Source organism: Paroedura picta, chromosome 10 (genome assembly GCF_049243985.1).
Source record: "Paroedura picta isolate Pp20150507F chromosome 10, Ppicta_v3.0, whole genome shotgun sequence".
In the NCBI taxonomy this organism is placed as follows: Eukaryota; Metazoa; Chordata; class Lepidosauria; order Squamata; family Gekkonidae; genus Paroedura; species Paroedura picta.
In genome coordinates, this window is record NC_135378.1 from 8,643,700 (window position 1) to 8,665,267 (window position 21,568).

The 21,568-nt window shown below is 59.8% G+C and overlaps 1 protein-coding gene across 1 annotated transcript; it reads left to right on the forward strand.

Moving 5' to 3' along the window:
- The first annotated feature begins 12,784 nt into the window (after positions 1-12,784).
- LOC143819695 (homeobox protein Nkx-3.2-like) lies at positions 12,785-18,050 on the forward strand. Its single transcript, XM_077301599.1, has 2 exons — positions 12,785-13,645; positions 16,924-18,050. Exons 1-2 carry the CDS (start codon positions 12,805-12,807, stop codon positions 17,475-17,477), a joined length of 1,395 nt encoding a protein of 464 aa, XP_077157714.1. The 5' UTR covers positions 12,785-12,804; the 3' UTR covers positions 17,478-18,050.
- Positions 18,051-21,568: the final 3,518 nt, after the last annotated feature.

The window sequence follows — 21,568 nt, forward strand, 5'->3', positions numbered from 1 at the left end:
ACTTGAAGGAAGGATATCACAACACACTAGTAGTCAGAGGGGAAGCAAACCTCTAGACAGAAACTGGACACCTATTGAAATGACATCACAAAGAGCGTACCTGACTTCCCTGGACACAAGGGGATGTCAGTTAGTGGCAGTGTGGATATCAGAACACACTAGGAGTCTGAAGGGACGCTCACGTCCAAGTAAAAACTAGAGACCTATTAAAACGACATCACAAAGGCCTCACCTCTATTGCACTGGAGACGAGGGAATGTCTCTTCTGGCATGGGGGATAACATAACACACTGGAAGTCAGAGGGGGAGCCATCCTCCAGCTGGAATCTTGAGATCTACTGAAATGACATCACAAAGCGCTTATCTAAGTTCTCCTGGAGACGAAGGAATGTCTCTTACTGCCATGGGGGATAAGATCATAGAATCATAGAGTTGGAAGGGGCCATATAGGCCATCTAGTCCAACCCCCTGCTCAATGCAGGATCAGCCCAAAGCATCCTAAAGCATCCAAGAAAAGTGTGTCTCCAACCTTTGCTTGAAGACTGCCAGTGAGGAGGAGCTTACCACCTACTTAGGCAGCCTATTCCACTGCTGAACTACTCTGACTGTGAAAATTTTTTTCCTGATATCTAGCCTATATCGTTGTACTTGAAGTTTAAACCCATTACTGCGTGTCCTCTCCTCTGCAGCCAGCAGAAACAGCATCCTGCCCTCCTCCAAGTGACACCCTTTCAAATACTTAAAGAGGGCTATCATGTCCCCTCTCAACCTCCTTTTCTCCAGGCTGAACATTCCCAAGTCCCTCAACCTATCTTCATAGGACTTGGTCCCTTGGCCCCAGATCATCTTCGTCGCTCTCCTCTGTACCCTTTAAATTTTATCTACATCCTTTTTGAAGTGAGGCCTCCAGAACTGGACACAGTACTCCAGGTGTGGTCTGACCAGTGCCGTATACAATGGGACTATTACATCTTGTGATTTTGATGTGATGCCCCTGTTCATACAGCCCAAAATGGCATTTGCCTTTTTTACCGCTGCATCACACTGCCTGCTCATGTTTATCTTACAATCCACAAGTACCCCAAGGTCTTGTTCACACACAGTGATACCTAGAAGCATATCCCCCATCCAGTATTGGATGGAATTGTAGTCCATGGACATCTGGAGGACCACAGGTTGACTACCCCTGTTCTAGGCCACTTTTCTCTACCTGAAGGAATCTCAAAGTGACTTCCAATCCCCTTCCCCTTCCTCTCCCCACAACAGACACCCTGTGAGGGAGGTGAGGCTGAGAGAGCCCGGAGATTCCTTCCCTATCAAAACAGCTTTATCAGTGCTGCGGAAACTATGAGCTATGGACAAAGCAGCCATGAGAATTCAAGAAAAGCAATATATGAAAGTAATAAAAAGGGAAGAGAGCAGAATGGTTAGAGCAGGAGTAGTCTCATGGGAATTGTAGTCCATGGACCTCTGGAGCATTGGATTTATATCTAGAATACTGAGGGTCCAATTCCGACTCTGAGTGACCTTGGGCCAATCACTGTCTTGCATCCCAGCCTCCCGCGCTGGGTGGTTTTGGATGAAATGCAGGAGTGCTCCTTGGAGGAGAGGTGAGGTATAAATCACATAGATGAGTTGTTTTCAGATTTTAGCAAACCAGGGGCCTCCATTTTGATTCAGACTTTTTTCCTGGAGTGTGATCTTAATTTTCTGTTTTAAAGCACTTATGTAACCCAGTCTAGACTACATTGACAAAATACCACGTTAGCAATGTTAAAGAAGCTCCAGGCGTGGTCAAACAGTTTGCCCGACCCCCCCCCCGTATGAAATGATCCAATGGAGTTGTCAGGGTTTGCCTCCTATGCTATGTCATGGTTGCCCTGCACAAGGGCTTTGGTTTGCTGAGGAAGACACCCGATGTGGGATTTAAGACTAGCCCACTGTCTCCAAGTGCCTGGAAGGGCTCCAGGACGGAAGTGCCATGACCGATAAATTGGCAAGTCTTGTTGCCAATCCCTGAAGGAAGCAGCCTACAAACTGGACCATATGACGCCCCCACAACCTAAAAGAACCAGGGATCACAACATTGCCATCAAAAGAGAGAGCTGGAGCAGCCTGGCCTTTTTCTTTAAAAGCAGGGAATAAACCAGCCTAAAAATCAGCAGCTGCATTAATTAGCGTGATGAGCAAACTACTCCAAAGTTGGTTAACTGCAGTCGGGAGCAGATGTGGGTCCACCAGGGGGAATTTCTATTGGTTTTGGCCAGGAATTCAGGGTGTGCTTTTTTGAGGTGACAGCGTGTTGTAATGGAAGTCAAAACAGAAATATGAAGGCTCCTCTTTCTGCCTCCCAACAATTAATGGGCCCTTGGAGTTTTTGGATAAGAAGTTGAAATTAATTCAAAAGAACTTTCGGTTAAACATCCCAATTCCCCTCAGGGGAACAGGCTTCCTCAGGAAGTGGAGGGTTCCCCTTCCTTGAAAGTTTTTAAGGAGGGACTAGAGAGCCACCTCACAGAAATGCTGGTTCTGGGAACTTAGATTGTAGCCTTGTGCGCTTCGGCACGCTTTGGCCGACATTCAAGCCCGAGGTGGCTACAAGCCTAATTCTGAGTGGGCGGGCAGAAGGGACGGTGTCCGTGCTTGGCACTTATGGCCCCTTCATGTATGCCCAGGGAAATGCTGATCGTCACTTTGGGGTCAGGAGGTGAATTTCTTTTTTGGGGGGGGCATCATCTGGGCATGGAATTGGGGTCACCGTGGGTGGGCAGATAGTGTTACCCAAATTGGATCCCTCAAAGGCAGGGGTAGTCAAACTGCGGCCCTCCAGATGTCCATGGACTACAATTCCCAGGAGCCCCTGCCAGCATTCGCTGGCAGGGGCACCTGGGAATTGTAGTCCATGGACATCTGGAGGGCCGCAGTTTGACTACCCCTGCTCAAAGGGAATTGTGGGGAATTCTGAATAGGCTGGGCAACTCAAGATCATTTCTACCCATTTTTATGGGGTCCTTTCCCTGAGAAAAGCCCTTCTCAAATAAAGATTATAACTAAGCATATATTCAGGGAGATTTGTTTTGGGGAAATATTGGGATACATTCAAAATTCACACACAAGCAAAAACATACACTGACTAAATTCTACTGGGGGAAAGTTTAGCTAAACAGGGAAATACTGCATCTGAGTGAGTCCAGGAAGCAAAGACAAGGAGCTGACGACACCCAGCTTTATCTCGGCCGCCCAGACTACCCCCCAGAACCATTTGTCAGATGTTTGGAAGCTGTGGCTGGATGGCTTGAGCAAAGTCTCCTGAAACTCAACCCCTCCAGACGGAGGTCCTGTGGCTGAGAAGTAGGAGGGCAGAACAAGAAGCACACTTACCCGTCCTGGCTTGGATGCAACTTACCACCATACCCCAGGCCAGGAATTTGGGGGTGACCATGGATGCCTCGCTGACAGTGGAGGCACATATAAAGAAAGCAGCCCACCAGGAGGGGCATGGGTGGGCTACAGCAACCAGATGTTCAATCCCTTGATCAAGTCCAAACCAATGCTGACCCACTCCACTCCACTGCTCACAGGCACCAGGAGAGCCCTGTAGGGGGAAGCCTCTCAGACAATAGACACCCCACCCCTACCATGGATTCGAGACTGGTACAGGACCGGGAACCCAGGCACAGCTAGTTCTTTCTGGGCCACTGTTTCACCCTCCCACACCCAGGTTTTGGTCACACAACCAAGGTTTGCCCCCAACTCCATGAAAAAGTCCTACAGAGTCAATGCCTTGGTGTAAATTGATCTTGCATTGCAGAGCACCAATTCCTCCCTAGCCTCCACCCTCACATATCTGGGGATAGAATGGAGGTTAGAAGAGGAGCAAGCATGCCCTGGCCCATGGCTGTGTCGTCATGACCAGGGCCCATGTGGGTCTGCATAGATCCCAGATCTTCTATTTTCCAACCTCCCCCTAGCATAACACCCTCTGCCTGTCACTGTCAGGATTCTGGCCCCATATTGGACCTCTACAGTCAGCATTCCCCCAATTTCCCTGCATTTGGGGAGGCCAACCAACTATCCCCAAGCTAACTAATACTAACCTACTACCCAGTCATACTTTCCCCCCCCCATTCCACCCAGCCCATAGCCTCCCTCTTAATCCCTCTGCCCTCCCTAACCACAACCCAGCAACTGGTTAACTCCTGGGGGAGGTGTTCAGGATCTAGATCCCACCTGCCAACAGGGGCTCTCCTGGTCCCTTGCTCAGCCTAGTACCCTAACTAAGCTAAACCAACCCTCTCCTTTATTTGCCCCTATCCACACACACACACACACCCCACACTTTTATTGGGGTCTGCACCACTTTGATCTCAACTCCAAGCTGTAACTTGAGGACCATTCAGATCTACTGGGTGACAGCAAGAGACAAGAGAATTATTTCTCAGGTCGATCCCTCCAGCCACCACCAGGTGTTGCTGGAGGTCTTGTTCTCAGCAGTCGAACCCCAGCGATCCATGTTCTCTGGGCAGTGTCGTGCAACAGGTGACACTGCCCCTTTCCACCAGGCAGCTGCTCAGCCAATGAGGATGTCCCACTCAGTTGAAAAAGTCCCGGTCCTCCAGTGTGTCCCCCTCTCCTCGCCGCCCCTGCTGTCCCTCGCCCTCCTGACAGGCACCAGCTGCTCATCCAATGAGGATGTCCCACACAGTTGAAAAAGTCCCGGTCCTCCAGTGTGTCCCCCTGTCCTCACCGCCCCTGCCACCCCTCGCCCTCCTGACAGGCACCGGCTGTAGGGACTCTCCCGGCCACACACAGGCTTCAGCAACCACTACTCCCTCCAAGCCCTCCACCTTGCACACCGCACCAAGCCAAAGCTTTGCCCCTGCTAGGTTGGGTGGCCAGAGCCAAGACACAAGGCCATAAGGGTAATGCTGGTCTCCATCATTCTGCTGCAACAGATGGAATCATTTCCTTGAGCCCCGGTGGGGAATAGCTGCTCATCACCCTGAGATCTCATACTTTCACTGGCTAAGACTCCTGGGATATCCTCATCAAGCCCATTGAATGGGAAGGAGGGGGGCGGTACAGGTGGCATTCCCAGGGTGGCATACCTCCCCCCCCCAGGTGGCTCGCCTTCCCTGGGCCCACCCCACCCCCCATGCCTCGCATCAGGTCACTCCCCCAGCTTTGATGTTGCTGAGCCAGGGGCATCCATGACACGAGAATTCAAAAGAAATTCCATCTAAACATCCAGAAGAAGTTCCTGACAGTAGGAGCGGTGGAACAGGCTTCATCAGGTGGTGGTGGTTTTTCCATCTTTGGAGGTTTTTAAACAGAGGCTGGATAGCCATCTGATGGAGAGACTGATTCTGGGAAGGCTCAAGGGGGTGGCAGGTCACAGTGGATGAGTGATAGGGTTGTGAGTGTTCTGTATAGTGCAGGGGGTTGGACTAGATGACCCATGATGAGGGGGTTGGACTAGATGACCCTTGGACTAGATGACCCCCTTGTGCAGGGGGTTGGACAGGGGGTTGGACTAGATGACCCTTGGACTAGATGACCCCCTTCCAATTCTATGATTCTATGATTCTAACGCTTGTGAAATTCCTGCCTTCTGCAGGGGGTTGGACTAGATGACCCTTCCAACTCTATGGTTCTAAGTTGTCTTGTGATCTTTCAAAAGAAAAAGGCCTTGGTGTGTGTGTGTGTGTGTAAAACACACACACACACCCCTGCTGCCTCCCTGTGAGTGCCAATACCTATGTCTTTAATTTATTTGTGCTCTGCCTTCCTCCTCAATGGGAACCCAAAGCGGTGTACAAGAGTCTCGTCTCCTCCACTGGATCCTCATTCACAACCATCCTGTGAGGTAGGCCAGGCTGGGAGAGAGTCAGTGGCCCCAGGTCACCCAGCAGGCTGCCAGAGACTAGAGCAAGACGGGTCCCCGTGTTAGCTGATCTGCAGCTCCTCCCCTGCCACAAATGTTGGGTGTCTTTAAGGTGCTCCTGGGCTCAGGTCCTTTTCCACAACTTCACCACATCACCACGCTGGCTGCCAGCCACAGAAGCCTCTGATTTCCCGGCCACCATCCGTGGCGTCTCGCTGCGCCCAGAGGCAATTGCTTCCAGCTAACCGCTTCACCGGCTGGACACTACATGGCAACATCCTTAAATTCAAACACTCAGTTTAAAACAGGGGTAGTCAAACTGCGGCCCTCCAGATGTCCATGGACTACAATTCCCAGGAGCCCCCTGCCAGCGAATGCTGGCAGGGGGCTCCTGGGAATTGTAGTCCATGGACATCTGGAGGGCCGCAGTTTGACTACCCCTGGTTTAAAACCTTTAATTGGTTGACAGCTGGCTTTAGAAGCATTTTAACTCTCCTTGATCCTTCCCACCCCCCTGGCCCCTCCTCAAGAGGAAACAAACTGCCTTTCAGCGCTGGAGAGAAAATGCAAACAGCCCGTACTGGATGAGACCCGTCTAGGGGGTGAAGGACGACCCCCTCCTTTTCTCTCTTTGGGTCCCAGGTGCCAGGAAGCAATTGAATTGCACCGGCAAATGTCACGTCAATTAGGCGGAGAGTTTTACTGGGAGTTGTCACACGCGTGATGCAATAATTTCACTCTAAACGTCAAAGCTCATTAATGTGAGCGAGGAAGAAAAAACACAGGAAAAGGGGTAATGGGAACAATCACAGGCGAAATAGCCCGTCGCCGTTTTCAAGCCCAAAATGAAATCCTTTTTTCTTTTCTTTTTTTCCCCCTGGTTCAGTGCCCAAAGAAAGCAGAAATCTGGAAGGTTTTCTTTGGAGACAATGAGTTTTAATATAAACAGTCGCTCCAAACGGTTCAGTAACAGGACCAGCATTTGACTTGGTTCTGCCAGATTTGTTTCTTTTTATTTCGAAAAGACTAAATAGGTAATTTGGGTGGCATTTCAACAGACGGGGCTTCTGAGCCAAGAGTAAGGATTCTGGAGGAGGCATGGGACTCACGCCCCTGGCCATGGGACAGCATGGCTTTCGGGGAAGGCCCAAAGCAGAAACGCTTTATCACCCTGCCAGAAGCTGGATCCCCTTATAAAGGACTCAGACCTGGGGCTTTAATGGTGAGAGTTAGAACCTTGAGCCTTCTTTGGCCTCCCGTCATCATCCTGTATTCGAATAGGGTGTTGTGGCAGGTCGAGGAAGACCTTCAAAACCAGCAATTGACTATCCACATGGCCAAAGCTGCTGCCACCAATCACCAAACGTATTATAAACAAGGCCAAAGACCTACAGCAGTGTATTGGCTTAGAGGACAACCTGCTCCACCAAGCGCCAGCTAAAGGATAAAAAGAAAGAAAAAGAAGAAAGTGTCTGCAGAGTAGATTCTGGGAGACCCAGGTTCGAATCCCCAGTCTGCTACGCAAGCTCATTGGGTGGTGATGTGCCCGTCACATGGCCTCAGCCTGACCTACCTCACAGGGTTGTTGTGAGGATAGAAAGGAGGAGAGGAGAATGACATATGCTGCTTTGGTCCCCAGTGTGGAAAAAGGTAGAGAATCACCTTCCCTTCCTCTCCCCACAATAGACCACTTGTGAGGAAGGTGAGAGAGCTCAGGGAGAACTGGCCAGACCAAGGTCACCCAGCTGGCTGCATGTGGAGGAGGAGTGGGGATCGAACCCAGGGATCCCAGCTAGAGGCCGCCCCTCTTAGCCATGGTGCCAGGCTGGCGCTTAAGGGCTGAGCTTGACCCACACAAGCCGCTTGCAAGGCAGCAGAGGAGGTGCCCAGTTAGCCTGAGGTGAGGCAAGGGAGAGGGAGCCTGCTGGGCCCTGGACTCAAAGGAGGCAGGGAGGCATGGCAGGGGCAGGGGCAGGGGCAGGGGCAGGGGCAGGGGCAGGGGCAGGGGCAGGGGCAGGGGCAGGGGCAGCGGCCTCCTGAAGTTGGGCAGAGGGGACCCAACTGAGCTCCACGCAAGGCAAGGCGAGGCAAAGCAGAGCACGACGCCTGTCAAAAGGGAGGCAGAGAGCAGCAGCAGGCAAACCACCCAGCCTGGCTGAGCCCCACATGAGGCCCGGGGCAGCACCCAGCCCAGCTCTGCACAGCCCATCCCAAGACCCCCATTCCCAGGGGTGGAAGAGGGGGAGGAGCTGGAGGGAGTTCACGTCATAGATGGGAAGGAGAGGAGTCAAAGTGGGGAAGCGAGGGGGGCTTCCAAGTGAAGGGTAGGGGGACTCAGGGTTTCCCTGCAAGGACTTGGGGGGGGCTGCCTGTCTCTTCTCATAGCCAAGCGGACCCCAGCCAAGGGGACTGGAGCCATGAATGGGCAGGACAGATTTTTCGACAGGCTTGCGAGATGTCCTAGTTTTGCAGGGGGGGACTAAAGAAATACAAGGGGGAGAGGGTTAAAAAGACCCCAAATAATAAAAGAGGGCTGAGGATGACAGGGTGGGGGGGGAGGGGTGTGGGTACTGTCAGGAGGCTGGAAAGGGGGAACCAGGAGGGAGGGGGATATCGGGGAAAAAGAAGTCTCAGCGTTTCCCTAGGCAGAGGGGGCTGCTGGGGGGGCTCTTCTCCAGGGAGTACTTTCTTCTCATGAGATGGCCAAAGTATTGGAGTTTCATCTTCAGGATCTGGCCTTCTAAAGAGCAGTCAGGGCTGATCTCCTCTAGGACTGACCGGTTTGTTCGCCTTGCAGTCCAAGGGACTCGCAAGAGTCTTCTCCAGCACCAGAGTTCAAAAGCCTCAATTCTTTGACGCTCGGCCTTCCTTATGGTCCAACTTTCGCAGCCATACATTGCAACTGGGAAGACCATAGCCTTGACTAAACACACTTTTGTTGGCAGGGTGATGTCTCTGCTTTTTAGGATGCTGTCTAGATTTTCCATAGCTTTCCTCCCCAGGAGCAAGCGTCTTTTAATTTCTTTGCTGCAGTCCCCATCTGCAGTGATCTTGGAGCCCAGGAAAATAAAATCTGTCACTACCTCCATTTCTTCCCCATCTATTTGCCAGGAATTGAGAGGGCCGGATGCCATGATCTTTGTTTTCTTGATGTGTGGATTGCAGAGTGTTAAATCAGTGGGTAGTCCTGAGCCTCCTGCTGGGGCAGACAAGGGCTCTCCCAGCTCCACCCACCTCCCAGGGGGAGAAAGGGAAGGGCTCTTGTAAGCCCCTCGAGGGCTCCTTGGGGCAGGGAAAAGTGGTGAGTACAGAACCGGCTCTTCTGCTGCTTCAACTAGACTGCATGAGGGTGACATTTTGCCCTCCAGGATGGACTTGGAGAGGGGGGACGCGCGCAATGAGACCGGGTAGCCTCAAGGTGGCGCACTCTCCTTATGGTCTGGGCGCGCCAGAGGGAAAAGCTGCCTGGGCGACTTGACCGGCCGACCCTCCGCCTGTTCCTCCGGCCCAGAGGGGCCGGGATCGAAGGGGCCGGAGCAGCAGGGGGAAGCGAGCTCGCTGAGGGGCAGTCAGCCCCCGCGAAGGCAGTGCGGCCTGCTCTCCCCTGTAAGCCGCAGCAGAGGCGCCAGTAGCTCGTGGCCGGCCAGGTAGTCCGCGGGCGCCGTGATGGGGAGCTTGGAGGGCGGGCGGCGCGAAGGGGAAGCTGCTCCGTGAATCTGCCCCCCCCCCCCCACGGGGCCAGTGTGCTTCCAGGAGCGCGGAGCGAGTACCGAGAGAGGCCCCGGAGCCCCCCTCACCGGGCCGGAGGGGAGGGTCATCTTTGCGCGCCGCCTGACCCCCCCCGGATTTGGGGCAGGGGCTTTCCGGGGGCACCGACAGCCCTCCCCTCCTGGGGCTTGCCCCTCCCTCCCACGGGGCCTCCTCAACCCCCCTCCCCTTCGGCCCTGCCAGGCGCTTTGCCAAGGGCTGCTTCGGGAGAGCCTCGGCAGCTTCCGACGGTCCCGACGGCTGCCCAGCTGCTGGACGGCCGTCGCTTCCGCTAGGTCTGCCTGGCGGGGGTGGGCCGGTGAAGCCTGGGACGGGAGGGACGGGGCCGCCTGTTGCAATGCTGCGGCCTGGGCGGGCGGCGGGATGCTCCGTTCGGTGCCCCGGGGCTGCGGTTCCCCTCCTCCTTGCTGTTCTCTGTGCCGCGGGATCCCTCGCAACGGGGCTGACCTCCCGGAGTCCCCCGTGGGCGCTGAGTGCGGGGTATTGCCACCCCCGGGCCGGCGAAGGGGCAGAGGAGAGTCCCGGGGAGAGTCCCGGGAGAGGCGCGGCAACCCGGGAAAGAGCCGATCCCGATCCCGGCCGTCGTGCGCCGCGCCCTCGGCCTTCCCTTCCCGGGGGCTGAGCTGCCAGCCTGGGGCCGGCGCGGTCTCCTCCGCCGTCTCCAGCCAGCTAGCCGTCCACGCTTCGTCGTGCGGCAGGAGCGGGGGCCGGTGCCGCGGGCGCCGTGAGAAAGGAAGGGGGCCAGCCGCGGCCTTCGGGCAAACGGGCCGGGGCGAGGACAGGCCCAGCGCCGGCTCCGACCCCTTTCCCGGAGGGCTCCTTCGACGGGCGGCCGGGCCTCGCTTCTCTCGTCGGACGCCCGCTCGTCTTCGTCGCCGGCGCGCTCCTGGCCACGGGAGAAATCGCCCTCCGCCGGGGATCCGGCCACGTCGAGGAGAGCCCCTCCTCCCGCCCCAAAGCGCGACCCTTGCGGAGGGCGGCTCTCCCGGGGCTCCAGCGAAAGCGCCCGCCTGCCCGCCCGGCCTCGACGGCCAGTGGAAGGGCCTCTGCCCGGCTCAGACCACCCGGCAGACACACGCACCCCCCCCCCGGCCGAAGCAGCTGCAGCTCCGCCCATCCCCCCCCCCCCGCGCCCCATGGTGCTCCAGCTTCCCGCGCCGCTCTCCCTTCTCCGCGGGCGGCTAAGTGAGTGCTTGCTCTCCAGGAAGAGGGCGCTGCATTCGCACTCAGCTCCGGGGAGGGGCTCGCGATGCTCAGCCCGGGCGCTGAAGAGGCTGCAGACCCTCCCCGTTCCCCCAATGTCAGCTGGTTTGCCCTCATTCCAACTTGAAAGCCCCCTCCGGCCATACACACTCATACACACACCCCACCCCCAAATCCATCCTCTCCGGGCGCGGGGGATTCCAAGGGGCTGTTTCAGGATTCCTGCGGGACGGAGGGAGGGAGGGAGGGGCTCGATTGGGTGGATTTTGGGCTCTGGGAAGACATCCCGAGGCGGCCGGAAACTCAGGCCATTTCCCCCCAATGTCCTCCCAGGGACACCTGTCAATTTCTGGCCTGTTCGCGAGGCGTGTCAGTGTCAGAGTTGTCGCCCGCTCTCCTTGGTCCTTGGTCAGCCGGCCAGTCTGGCCTTTGGGATCACCCCAATTCCCCCCTGCCCGGCTTCTGTTCTCGTGGGCACCCTGGGGAAACCGGGAAGAGGCCTTTTGCGACCCAAGGCCCAGGGCAGGCCCCGTCCCACCCACAAGAGGCCCCCACCGCCCGTCCAGACCCATCTCTCTGCAGATCTCTTCCCTCCGAGCGAAAGGCTGAGATTCAAGGGCCAGAGGCGCACCCCCATGCCCCAGCTTCCTCGGCCGCAGAGCGCGGCTGAATTAGCCGCCCCCCCCCCGCTTTCCCAGGCAGCAGGGTCGATGGGGAAATCTCTTGAGAGAAGCCCGCTGGCTTTCAGATCCGGGCGGCGGCGGGGCGGGGGGGGCGTCACCGTGCTGGTCCGAGGCAGAAGGACAAAGTTGGGGTCCGGGGGCTCCTTGAAGACCAGCCGAGTCCATCTGCGCAGGGCCCGCGAAGGTTTCCACGCAGACGAACCCTTGGCTGGCCTTCGAGGCGCCCCTGGGCGTTTGCTCGCCTGAGAAGCGATCGCCGTCCTCAGTACTCCTTGCCCCGTTTGATCCGGAGAAAAGGCTGGCCTCCCCAAACGCATCCCCGGGTATGAAATGAGGGCCCGCTCCGTCAGCGGAATACCTTTCAGTCCCCGGCGGCTAAAGACGTCCTGCGCTCCCGAGATGGGTTGGGCCGGCGCCTCGTTCTGGGGGAGCTCGAGGCCTCCTCCGTCGCCAGGATGGGAAACAGGGAGCTTCTCGCGAACGACCCCGCGGCTCCCCTCCTCTTCGCTCCTTGCGCGCGAACCTGCGGCGCCACGACGACCCCCCCCCTCGCCCGCCCTCCCCCCCCCCATGCCTGGTTCCGACTGTCCGGCACGTGCAAGGCCTTCCTTCGGCTCGGAGGGCGGCTCGGGAGGAACCGCGCCGTCGGGTTTGGGGGCTCCAGAGCCCTGACAGGCAGCTGCCGGCGTCCCCCTGTGACCACGGCCCTCCCTCCCTGCGGGCCATCCGCCTGGCGTCCCGGGGAGAAAGGAGGCCTCGCTAGAGCCTCCAGAGTTAGGCGCCAGTCCTTGGCAAGGCAGAGAACCTCCAACTTCCGATCCGGCGCGGAGTTCGAATCCCGGGGAACTGTGGAAGGTCTTCGACGACGGCGAGAGTTCATCTCCCCCGAGCGGGCACTTCCTTCCGCCTCTTTCTCCGACTCAGACGCCCTTTGAGCGGGGGAGGGGTGGGGGCGGGGTGGGGGAGGGGGGACACCTGGGCTCCTCTCTGGTGAGCCGGGCCGCGAACGGGGGGGGGGGGGGCTTGCTCTGCGGCTTGCAAAAGTGCGGCCCGACCGGAGGGCCGTCTGGGATCGCCGGTCGGGCGCCCCTGGGTGGGGCTGGTGGGCGCGTCCGGCTCGGGGCCTCTGGCGGCGAAAGGGTTACCGGGGGTCCCGGGCCGGGGCTCCCCGCCGCCGCCGCCCTGCCTGCCTGCCTGCCTGCCTGGGGGAGCTCGGCGGCGCCCGGCGGAGCCAATCAGCGGCCGCCCCAGGCCGCCGCCTGCCCAATGGGCTGTCGCTCAGCCGGGAGGCCCGACAGCGGCGCGGCCGGGCGGAGAAAAGGCAGCGGCCGGCGCGGGGGCCGAGCAGAGGGCGGCGGGCGGGGCAGGAGGGGCGGCCCACGAGCCCAGCACCAGCACGAGCGAGCGCCGCAGCCGCGGGGGCGCCTGGCCCGGCCGACCGACGCCTATGGGAGCGCGGGCTCCGGCCGCCCGGCCGCCCGCCCCGACGGCGCCCCCGCGCCAGCCCCGGACGGCCATGAGGCGGCCCCGTTGAAGGCAGGCAGGCAGGCGGGCAAGCAGGCGGCCCGAGGAGACCCCCCCCCCCCCATGGCCCTGCGCGGCGGCGGCGGAGGAGGCGGCGGCGGAGGAGGCGGCAGCCCGGCCCCGACGCCCTTCTCCATCCAGGCCATCCTCAACAAGAAGGACGAGCGAGGCGGCCGCGGCCTCCCGGCGGGCCGGCTGCAGCCGCTGCTCTCGCCCGCAGGGGGCGCCCCGGCCGGGCCCGACGTGGCGCCCGCCTGCTGCTGGAGGCTCTTCGGCGACGAGGCGGCTGCCCTGGCCCTGGCGCTGCAGCCCCCGCCGCCCCCGCCGCCGCCCCCCGCCGCCCCCGCCGCCTGGGACTCCGACTCGGCCGTCAGCGAGGAGCCCGAGCCCGGCAAGGACGACGACGACGACGACGACGAGGAAGACGCGGCCGACGAGGAAGAGGAAGAGGCCGGCCGGCAGCGCAGAGCGGCCGCCCGCAGGCCCCGCCGAGGGCCCGCCTTCCCCGCGGGGTCCGCCTCCCCGTCGGAGCCTCCCGACACCGGCCTGGGCGACCGCCACGAACTCCCGGCCCGGGTCTCAGGTAGGGGCGGCAGCGGGGCCATGGAGGGGACGGGGCCCCCAGGCTGACTCTGAGCTCTGGGCAAAGACGGGGGGGGGGAGCCGCGGCTGGAGCTGGCCTCGCCCTTCTGCGGGGAGCCCCTCCGCCTGAAACCGCTGCAGTGTCTCCAAGGGGCCGACCCCGCTCGAGGCCGGGGGACGGGATTTGGGCGGCTGCTCCCCCTGAGTCAGATCTCCCTGCCGGGCCGCTCCTGTGGCGATCTGGCGACAGCTGGCGCAAAGGAACCCGGGAGGAGGGGGGGCGACCCAGGGCGCCCCCGAGGGGGAGGCCGCAGCCCCTGCGCAGCGCTTGCAGCCGGCCAGCCCCCTCTGCCCGCCCGCTGCCAGGCTCAGGCGAGGCCCGAGGGCGGCCGGGGAGGGCGGCTGCTGGCTGGCTGGCCCGGCGCGTCTCTGCACTGCCCAACAACAGCGAAGACCGAGAGGGGGAAGGCCCCGAAGCCGAGCAGGGGCGCCCTCCCTCGTGGGCAGCATTCGACCGCGTCGGGCTTCAGGGCGCCGCCGGAGGGCTTGAGGGTCCGGCAACTCTCGGGGTTCTCGCCGCTTCGCCGCCGCCGGCCCACAAAGGCCTCCGGAGCCGCGCCCGTGTCGGTCCCGCCGCTCGGCTCTCCGCGGGGAAGGCGCCTTGTTTGATGGGGACGAGGAGGCGCGCTGCAAAGCCCAGCCGGGGCGAGGCGAGGCCCGCGGGACCGGCGCTCAGCTCCTCGGTTCCGGGCACGCTCGGAGGAGCCCGGCAAAGACTGGCGTTTAAACCCGCCTCCCGGGCCCGGCCTGGCAGGACCTCCGTCCCACTCTCTTTGGGCGGCCTCGGGACGAGTCCGCGGGATTTCGGTCTCTTCCGCACGTCTTCGCTCTGCGGGCGAAGTTGCGGGAAGGAGCCCGGCCGCCTGGGCCTGGCCAATGGGGGGGGGGGTCTGCTTGGTCCCAGAGGCCGGGCTCTTCCGGGCTCAGGTCGCGCAGCGCAGCGAGGCCCGCACAGATGCGGAGAGTAGCAGAGGGGCTGCCGCGAGGCTGGGCCGGGCCGGGACCGGCGCTCTTCGGACGCTCGAGCAGCGGGGGCAGGCGGAGGGGCCCAGAGGCCAGAAAGGCCCAGGAGGCCGTGGCGGGAGGGGGCGGGAGGGGGGCCGATGCGGTCCCCTTAACCGTCAAGTCGCGTCTAAGAGCGGGGTCCTACAGTGAGGATTTGTATGGGGTGCTCTGTCGAGCATTATGCTGGTCCTCTCTGGGAGGCCCATCTGGGCGGCTGGAGATTATCCGTCTGGCTCTGGGGCTCTCAAGCTCTCTTCCCTCGACTGCATAAATGGAATGTGGGAAATGGTTTAAAGAGTGTAAAATAAAGGCTTAAATCACCCGCCGCTATATAGAAAGACGCTCTTCGGGAGTGGTACTGCGCTGCAGTCGGCTCATAAGCAACGCCCGCTTTTGGAAGAAAGAAAGAAAGAAAGAAAGAAAGAAAGAAAGAAAGAAAGAAAGAAAGAAAGAAAGAAAGAAAGAAAGAAAGAAAGAAAGAAAGAAAGAAAGAAAGAAAGAAAGAACAATATTAAATTTTAGACCACCCCTCTCTGTGAATAGGCTCGGGGCTATATATGTGTTAGAATTCAGTTTAAAGTACGATAAAAGCAATAAAACAATAAATATGCCAAATACGCCATTGGCCCTCTACTTCTCTATGTATTCACTCTGTTTTCACTGTCAGCAAACTAATTACTTATCAGACAGACAGGCAGAGGACGGATAGATAGATAGATAGATAGATAGATAGATAGATAGATAGATAGATAGATAGATAGATAGATAGATAGATAGATAGATAGATAGATAGATAGATAGATAGATAGATAGATAATCTCCAAAGCCAGTGCGGCGTTGTGGTTCAGAGCGGCAGACTCTAATCTGGAGAACCAGGTTTGATTCCCCTTTCCTCCTCCACATGCAGCCAGCGGTGACTGTGGGCCAGTTCCAGTTCTCTCAGAGCTCTCTCAGCCCCACCTCCCTCCCAGGGTGTCTGTTGTGGGGAGAGGAAGGGAAGGAGGCTGGGAGTCGCTTTGGGACTCCTTCGGCCACAATAAACCAGTTCCTTAGGGGGTCTTGACTTTGAGACTCCGCTGTCATCCGGGATGGTGACGATCCGGTATTGAACTCCCCCCCCCCCTTTGATCAAGCCTTTCTGGCGAGGGCGGGGGGGGTGTGGGGGGGGTTCCCGAGTTTCCGTCCACCAGCCTGCATTTGCTTCCCTCGGAAAGGGCGGCTGGTCTTGCGTGAACGTCCCGGCGAGATGCCTTCACGGGTTCTGGAATCTGGACCGCAAACGAGGCGGTGGTCAGAAGAACTGGGGGTCCGATAAGGCTGGGCAGATTGCGCCGAGAAAGCAAGGCCGTGGGGTGGCGAAGGCCTTCCTGGTGGGGAAAGGGACGGGAGGGATTCGCCCCCTTGCTGGGCGGCGGAAGAGAGGGCCGCGGGGCTGCTGGGCACGGGCTCAGGCGAGCACTTTCGCTCCAGCGCCACGACTTGCAAGTGGCTTTGGTCATTCCCTTGAGTTGGCCCGGGAGGCTTTGAGGGGAGTTTTCATGGGGTTTTATTCGGCCTAATTTTGTTACCGCCACGAGTGGCTTGCAGGAGTGGTGGGTTATAAATTCAACAATAAAACAAAATACAATCCAGTTGCAAAGTGCTTTGTAAGGGCTTTATTTAGAGAAAGAAAGAAAGAAAGAAAGAAAGAAAGAAAGAAAGAAAGAAAGAAAGAAAGAAAGAAAGAAAGAAAGAAAGAAAGAAAGAAAGAAAGAAAGCTGGTGTGATTTGGAATGTGGGACAGAAAGGAGAGGTTTGGGGGTTGTTAAAGGGACCCGGGAGGGCCCTGGAAGTCCCTTTCTGGCTTGAGGGGGGGGTTTTCAAGGGACGGGGGCATTTCACCCATTTTCACCTCAGGGCTGCAGCGGCCCCGTTTCACTCTCGTTTTCGGCCCGAGGCGCAGGCCGGCGGGCCGTTGGCGGAGTCTGGCAACGGTGGTTGTTCCAAGGGAGGCCGCCTCCTCGGAAGGCCCAGGGACGCCGCCCGCCCGCCGGCCTTCTCCGAACGGACCCTTCTTTCCCAGTCCGGTTGGCTGCGCCAAGCTCCGTCCCTTGTGCCCCACGCGATGGGGGTCCGGGGCAGGGCGGGGGTCCGGGAGACGGGCGGCCGGGGTAGGCGCCGGCTGGGCTCGATCGCTCAGTCCTGACGGCTCTTTGCGCCTCTCCCTCCCCGCAGGTCGAGGCGCCCCGGAGGAAGAAGACGAGGACGAGGAGGAGGACCATGGGCGCGCCAAGGGTGTCCCCCGGCTCTCCGAGGAGGACGAGGCGGCGGCGGCGGCAACCGCAGCCCCGACGGCTGTCTCCACGGCGGCGGCCGCCAAGCCGCGCAAGAAGCGATCCCGGGCGGCCTTCTCGCACGCGCAAGTCTTCGAGCTGGAGCGGCGCTTCAACCACCAGCGCTACCTGTCCGGGCCGGAGCGCGCCGACCTGGCCGCCTCGCTCAAGCTGACCGAGACGCAGGTGAAGATCTGGTTCCAGAACCGGCGCTACAAGACCAAGCGGCGCCAGCTGGCCGCAGACCTCCTGGCCGCCGCGCCCGCCGCCAAGAAGGTGGCCGTCAAGGTGCTGGTGCGCGACGACCAGCGCCAGTACCAGCCCGGCGAGCTGCTCCGGCCCCCGCCGCTCCTCGCCCTGCAGCCCTCCTACTACTACCCCTACTACTGCCTGCCCGGCTGGGCCCTCTCCGCCTGCGCCGCCGCCGCCGCCACCGCCGCCGGCACCACCCAGTGACTTGGCCCGCCTGCCCCGCACCGTCGGCAGAAGAGGCGCGCACGGCCGGAGCCGCAGGGCTGGACGGCGGGGAGAAGGAGGCGGCGGGGGGGGGGCAGCCCGCAGATGGCGCCGCTTGGAGCCCCCCTGGTCGCTTCAGGTCCCCCCTCGCCCGCGCCCTCCACCCGGCCGGCCCCTGGCGCCGCAGGACAGAAAAGGCCTGGGCCGCAGAGGTCTCCCAAGGCGCATCTCCCCCCAGGAGCTTCCCAGGGCCTCGGCGCCGGAGAACGTGGCTGGTTCGCCCCTGGCGGAGGCCTGATCCGGAGGGTCTTTGCGGAGAGAGACGATCGGAGCACTTTCCAGTTGTATGAAAATTGTTACAGTGATAATTATTATTTTTATATTCAATGTGAATAGTTTTAGTCGGGCCTGAGGGAGGTCGGCTGGCTGGCTTTTGGCGGGAGCTGAGATGCCCCGCGGGGCCTGCTGCCCCCAGTCCCGAGATTGCGCATCCACACGTGTCCCGGGAGTCCCCCGCGCAGAACTCCCCGCGGTTTTTAAAAGGCGGTTTCCGGGGACTTGCGAGGGGTGGGGGTTAAAATGCCCCGAGCAGTCCCGGTGCGGCCCCTCTTCTCCGGAGGGCTCTGCCTATCAGCGGCCCCCGAATGGTGCGTGGATGCTTGTTCCTCCCTCCCCCCCCCCCCCGACGCTCCTCTTTATTGCCCTTCTTTAATTTATAAAAGTCGATTTATCTCTCTGCTGTTGCCTCCTTTCTCTGCCCGCCGCGGCTTCCTCGGGAGCAAGGGACTTTGCAAGCGGCCCGTTTGGGGAAACGGATTTCGAAACGGGGAGGGGGGGAGGGATCCTCATGGCGCGATCCGGCCAAGCAGAGCAAAAGGCAGCGCTCTCCCGGGAGAACGGAAGCCTGGTCGAGCGCAGTAACTCCGCGGGATCCCCGCTGATCGCTTCTCCTCCCTCGAGGAAGGGAGAGAAAACCGCCGCCCTCTGGCCCGGCTGCCGGGAAGGGAGTTGAGGCGTTTCCCACCGAGCCAGCGCCTGCCGTGCCGAGAAGCGGATCGCGACTGACTCCCAAGAAAGCGGCGCCTGGGACGGCGGCCTTGTTCCCGCGATGGTGCGCAGCGGGGTCAGGTGAGACGGCTTAAGGGGCTGCGGACCCAGCTCCCAGGCAGGGGGAGAAGGTGCGCTCTGTTGGAGGGGGGCAGGTCTGATTGCGAGAGCCGCGATCCCTGCCGTGCGGAGCCGGAGAGCCCTCGCTGTCCAGGGAAGCCCTCTCGGCCGCGTGTTGGAGCGCGGCGGGCAGCCCGAAAGGAAGTCCCCTTCCGCCCAACGTCTTGACCGAGCGGCTGGGATGGGCGCCCTCGCCCCCCCCCCCACGACCGGGTGGGAAGAGGCAGGGGAGAAGCGCCTCGACGGCCCCGGAGCCCTTGGGCATGCCGAGGAAGGGGAGGGAGGGTTTCCCCGGACCTCGAGGTCCCCCGTGCCCCGCTCGGCAGTTCCGCCCCACGGCCCCTGCCTGCCGCCCAGGTGAGTCGCGCCCGTCCTGTCCGGAAAAGGGCTCGTCGCAGGCGAATCGTCCCCGCCTCCCTCGGCCAGCTGTCCGCCCCGGCGTCGACCTGCGCTTTTCCGAGACCCGGCTGCTCCTCTCCTCTCCTCTCCTCTCCTCTCCCCGCCCAGCCCGCAGCCGGAGACCACCGAGGGCCGCTAGCAGTTTCGGAACGGATTGTCCAGCTCCCCGCACAAATTTGGGGCCGGTTTCCTCTACAACCCCACGGGCAGCAGGGCGGTAGAGGGGCAGTAGAGGGGCAGAGTGTCATGTTGGGGCGCTGCTCTTTCCCCGCGTGCCCAGGCCCCCCCTCAGCAAGGATCGCCCCTCCAGCAACTTTACCGGACGACGGGGGGGGGGGGCACTGGAAAGCTGCCCAATGAAACCGAAAGACCCCGTTCCCACGGAGAGCCGTCCTCCCGCGATCAGGCTGACCAAACCCCCACCCCCACCCCAGCCCACCCCCCAAAACCCCGATCAAGTGGTCACAGCCAGTCTTGTGCCAACTCTGAGCAGCCGTGGAAATATATTTCATGGCAGATGCCTGGAACCGGTTCGCTTGGGCGGGAAACTCGCCGGGCATCCGCCGTGAAGCCGAGAGCCGCCCCGGTGTCGAACCACTGGCCGAGAAGCACTTCGGCCAAGCTGCGCGGCGGGCGGGGCGGGGGTCGGAGCCCGAAGGAGCGGCCCGGAGCAGCTGCCCTGAGTCTACTCTTGGGGGCCAACCGAGCCATCCGGGAAGACCCTGACCCGAAAGGCGGGAGGGGGTCCTCTGCACCAGGCCTGCCCCCTCCGCGGTGGCGAAGGCAGAGTCGGGGGGCAGGGTGAGCCCCCCCAAGACGCTGGAGGTCAGTGGTCAGTCCCCATTCGTTTCAGTGCAGACGGAGCAGGAGAGAGTTGCAATTTTGAAGGAGTGCGGAAAGCCCCTTGGTTTGGGTCCAGGAAGGGTATTTCCTTTCCCATCCCTGTCTCCGTATAAATACCGGACTGAAGCTCCGTAGGTGCCGGGATACACAGAGAGAGAGGGAGGGAGAGACCCTTGGTCGTGACTGTCAGCAGCGCTTCCGTCTTAAGGAGAGGCCAGCCGCATCCGACCCAGGGTCTGTTTTTATCCAGCCTCCAGCAGCAGACAGCTGGGCACCTCCCAGAAGCCCCACTAGGTCGCAACAACAAGCGTCGCCCATCCATCCCCTTCCACACCCCTCTATCCGAAGGTACACTGCTCCTGAACATATAGGTTCCACCCCGCTATTTTGGCTAACACTCGATGCTGTGTCTGTCTGCAAACCTTCGGCTCCTGCAGTGCATAGACCTGTGTGAAGGACCGAAGGGTCCGTCTAAACCAGGGGGAGTCAAACGGTGGCCCTCCAGATGTTCATGGACTACAGTTCCCATGAGCTGCTGCCAGCGATGTCCATGGCCATCTGGAGGGACGCTGTTTGACTCCCCCTGCGCTAAACCGTCCCGCGGCCATCAGTTCCGTCAGCGTGCTGCAGCGCCGGCCGAGGATCTCGGAAACTCATCCTGGGAGCTCCTTGGGTGCCAGGGAAGCTGGCTGGGGGGCCTCGGGTCAGTCGCAGACTCTCAGCCTAACCGACCGCACAGGGTCGTTGTGAAGATAAAAAGAAAGAAAGGACAAACAGGGCGCGATGGAAAGCAGAATGGCTCAAGGTATGCGTTAAGAACTGTCTTGGGCTCGGCCCCAGAGAAAAGGCGCAAGGGCGCGGTCAGCGGACAGCAGGCACGTGGAAATGGCGCAACCGAGGAGAATTACTTCGCCAACACGGTTTCCGCGCCTGTCGTCCTGGAAGCGATGGGTCGTTTTTTGATATTTGTTTGTTTCATTTGCTTTTGTTTTCTTCCCCAGCTGAGTTCTCCGCCTTTCACATTCAGCCTCCCAGTGGGTGACACAGGGTGAGTCGGGACGATCGTCGGAGGGGACATCAGTCCAGTAAACGCCGCAAGAGGAATCGGATGGCAGAAACAGAACATAATCCCACCTCTGAACCGGGCACATGAAACGGTGCCAAAATGACCACTGCGGAGTCCCCCAGGTCTCCTGACTGGGCCGAGAACTTCCAGAAGTACAGGCAGGATTTCGAAGAGGCAGAGGAACTAGAGATCAGATTGCTAACATACGCTGGATCATGGAGAAAGCTAGGGAGTTCCAGAAGAACATCTACTTCTGCTTCATTGACTATGCTAAAGCCTTTGATTGTGTGGAGCACAACAAATTGTGGCAAGTTCTTAAAGAGATGGGAATACCAGAGCATCTTATTTGTCTCTTCAGAAACTTATATGCAGGCCAAGAAGCAACAGTGAACCGAACATGGAACCACTGATTGGTTCAAAATTGAGAAAGGAGTTCGGCAAGGCTGTGTACTGTCGCCTTGCCTATTTAACTTGTATGCGGAGCACATCATGAGAAAGGCGGGATTAGAGGAGTCACAAATTGGGATCAAGATTGCAGGGAGAAATATCAACAACCTCAGATATGCAGATGATACCACTCTAATGGCAGAAAGTGAAGAGGAATTAAAGAGCCTGT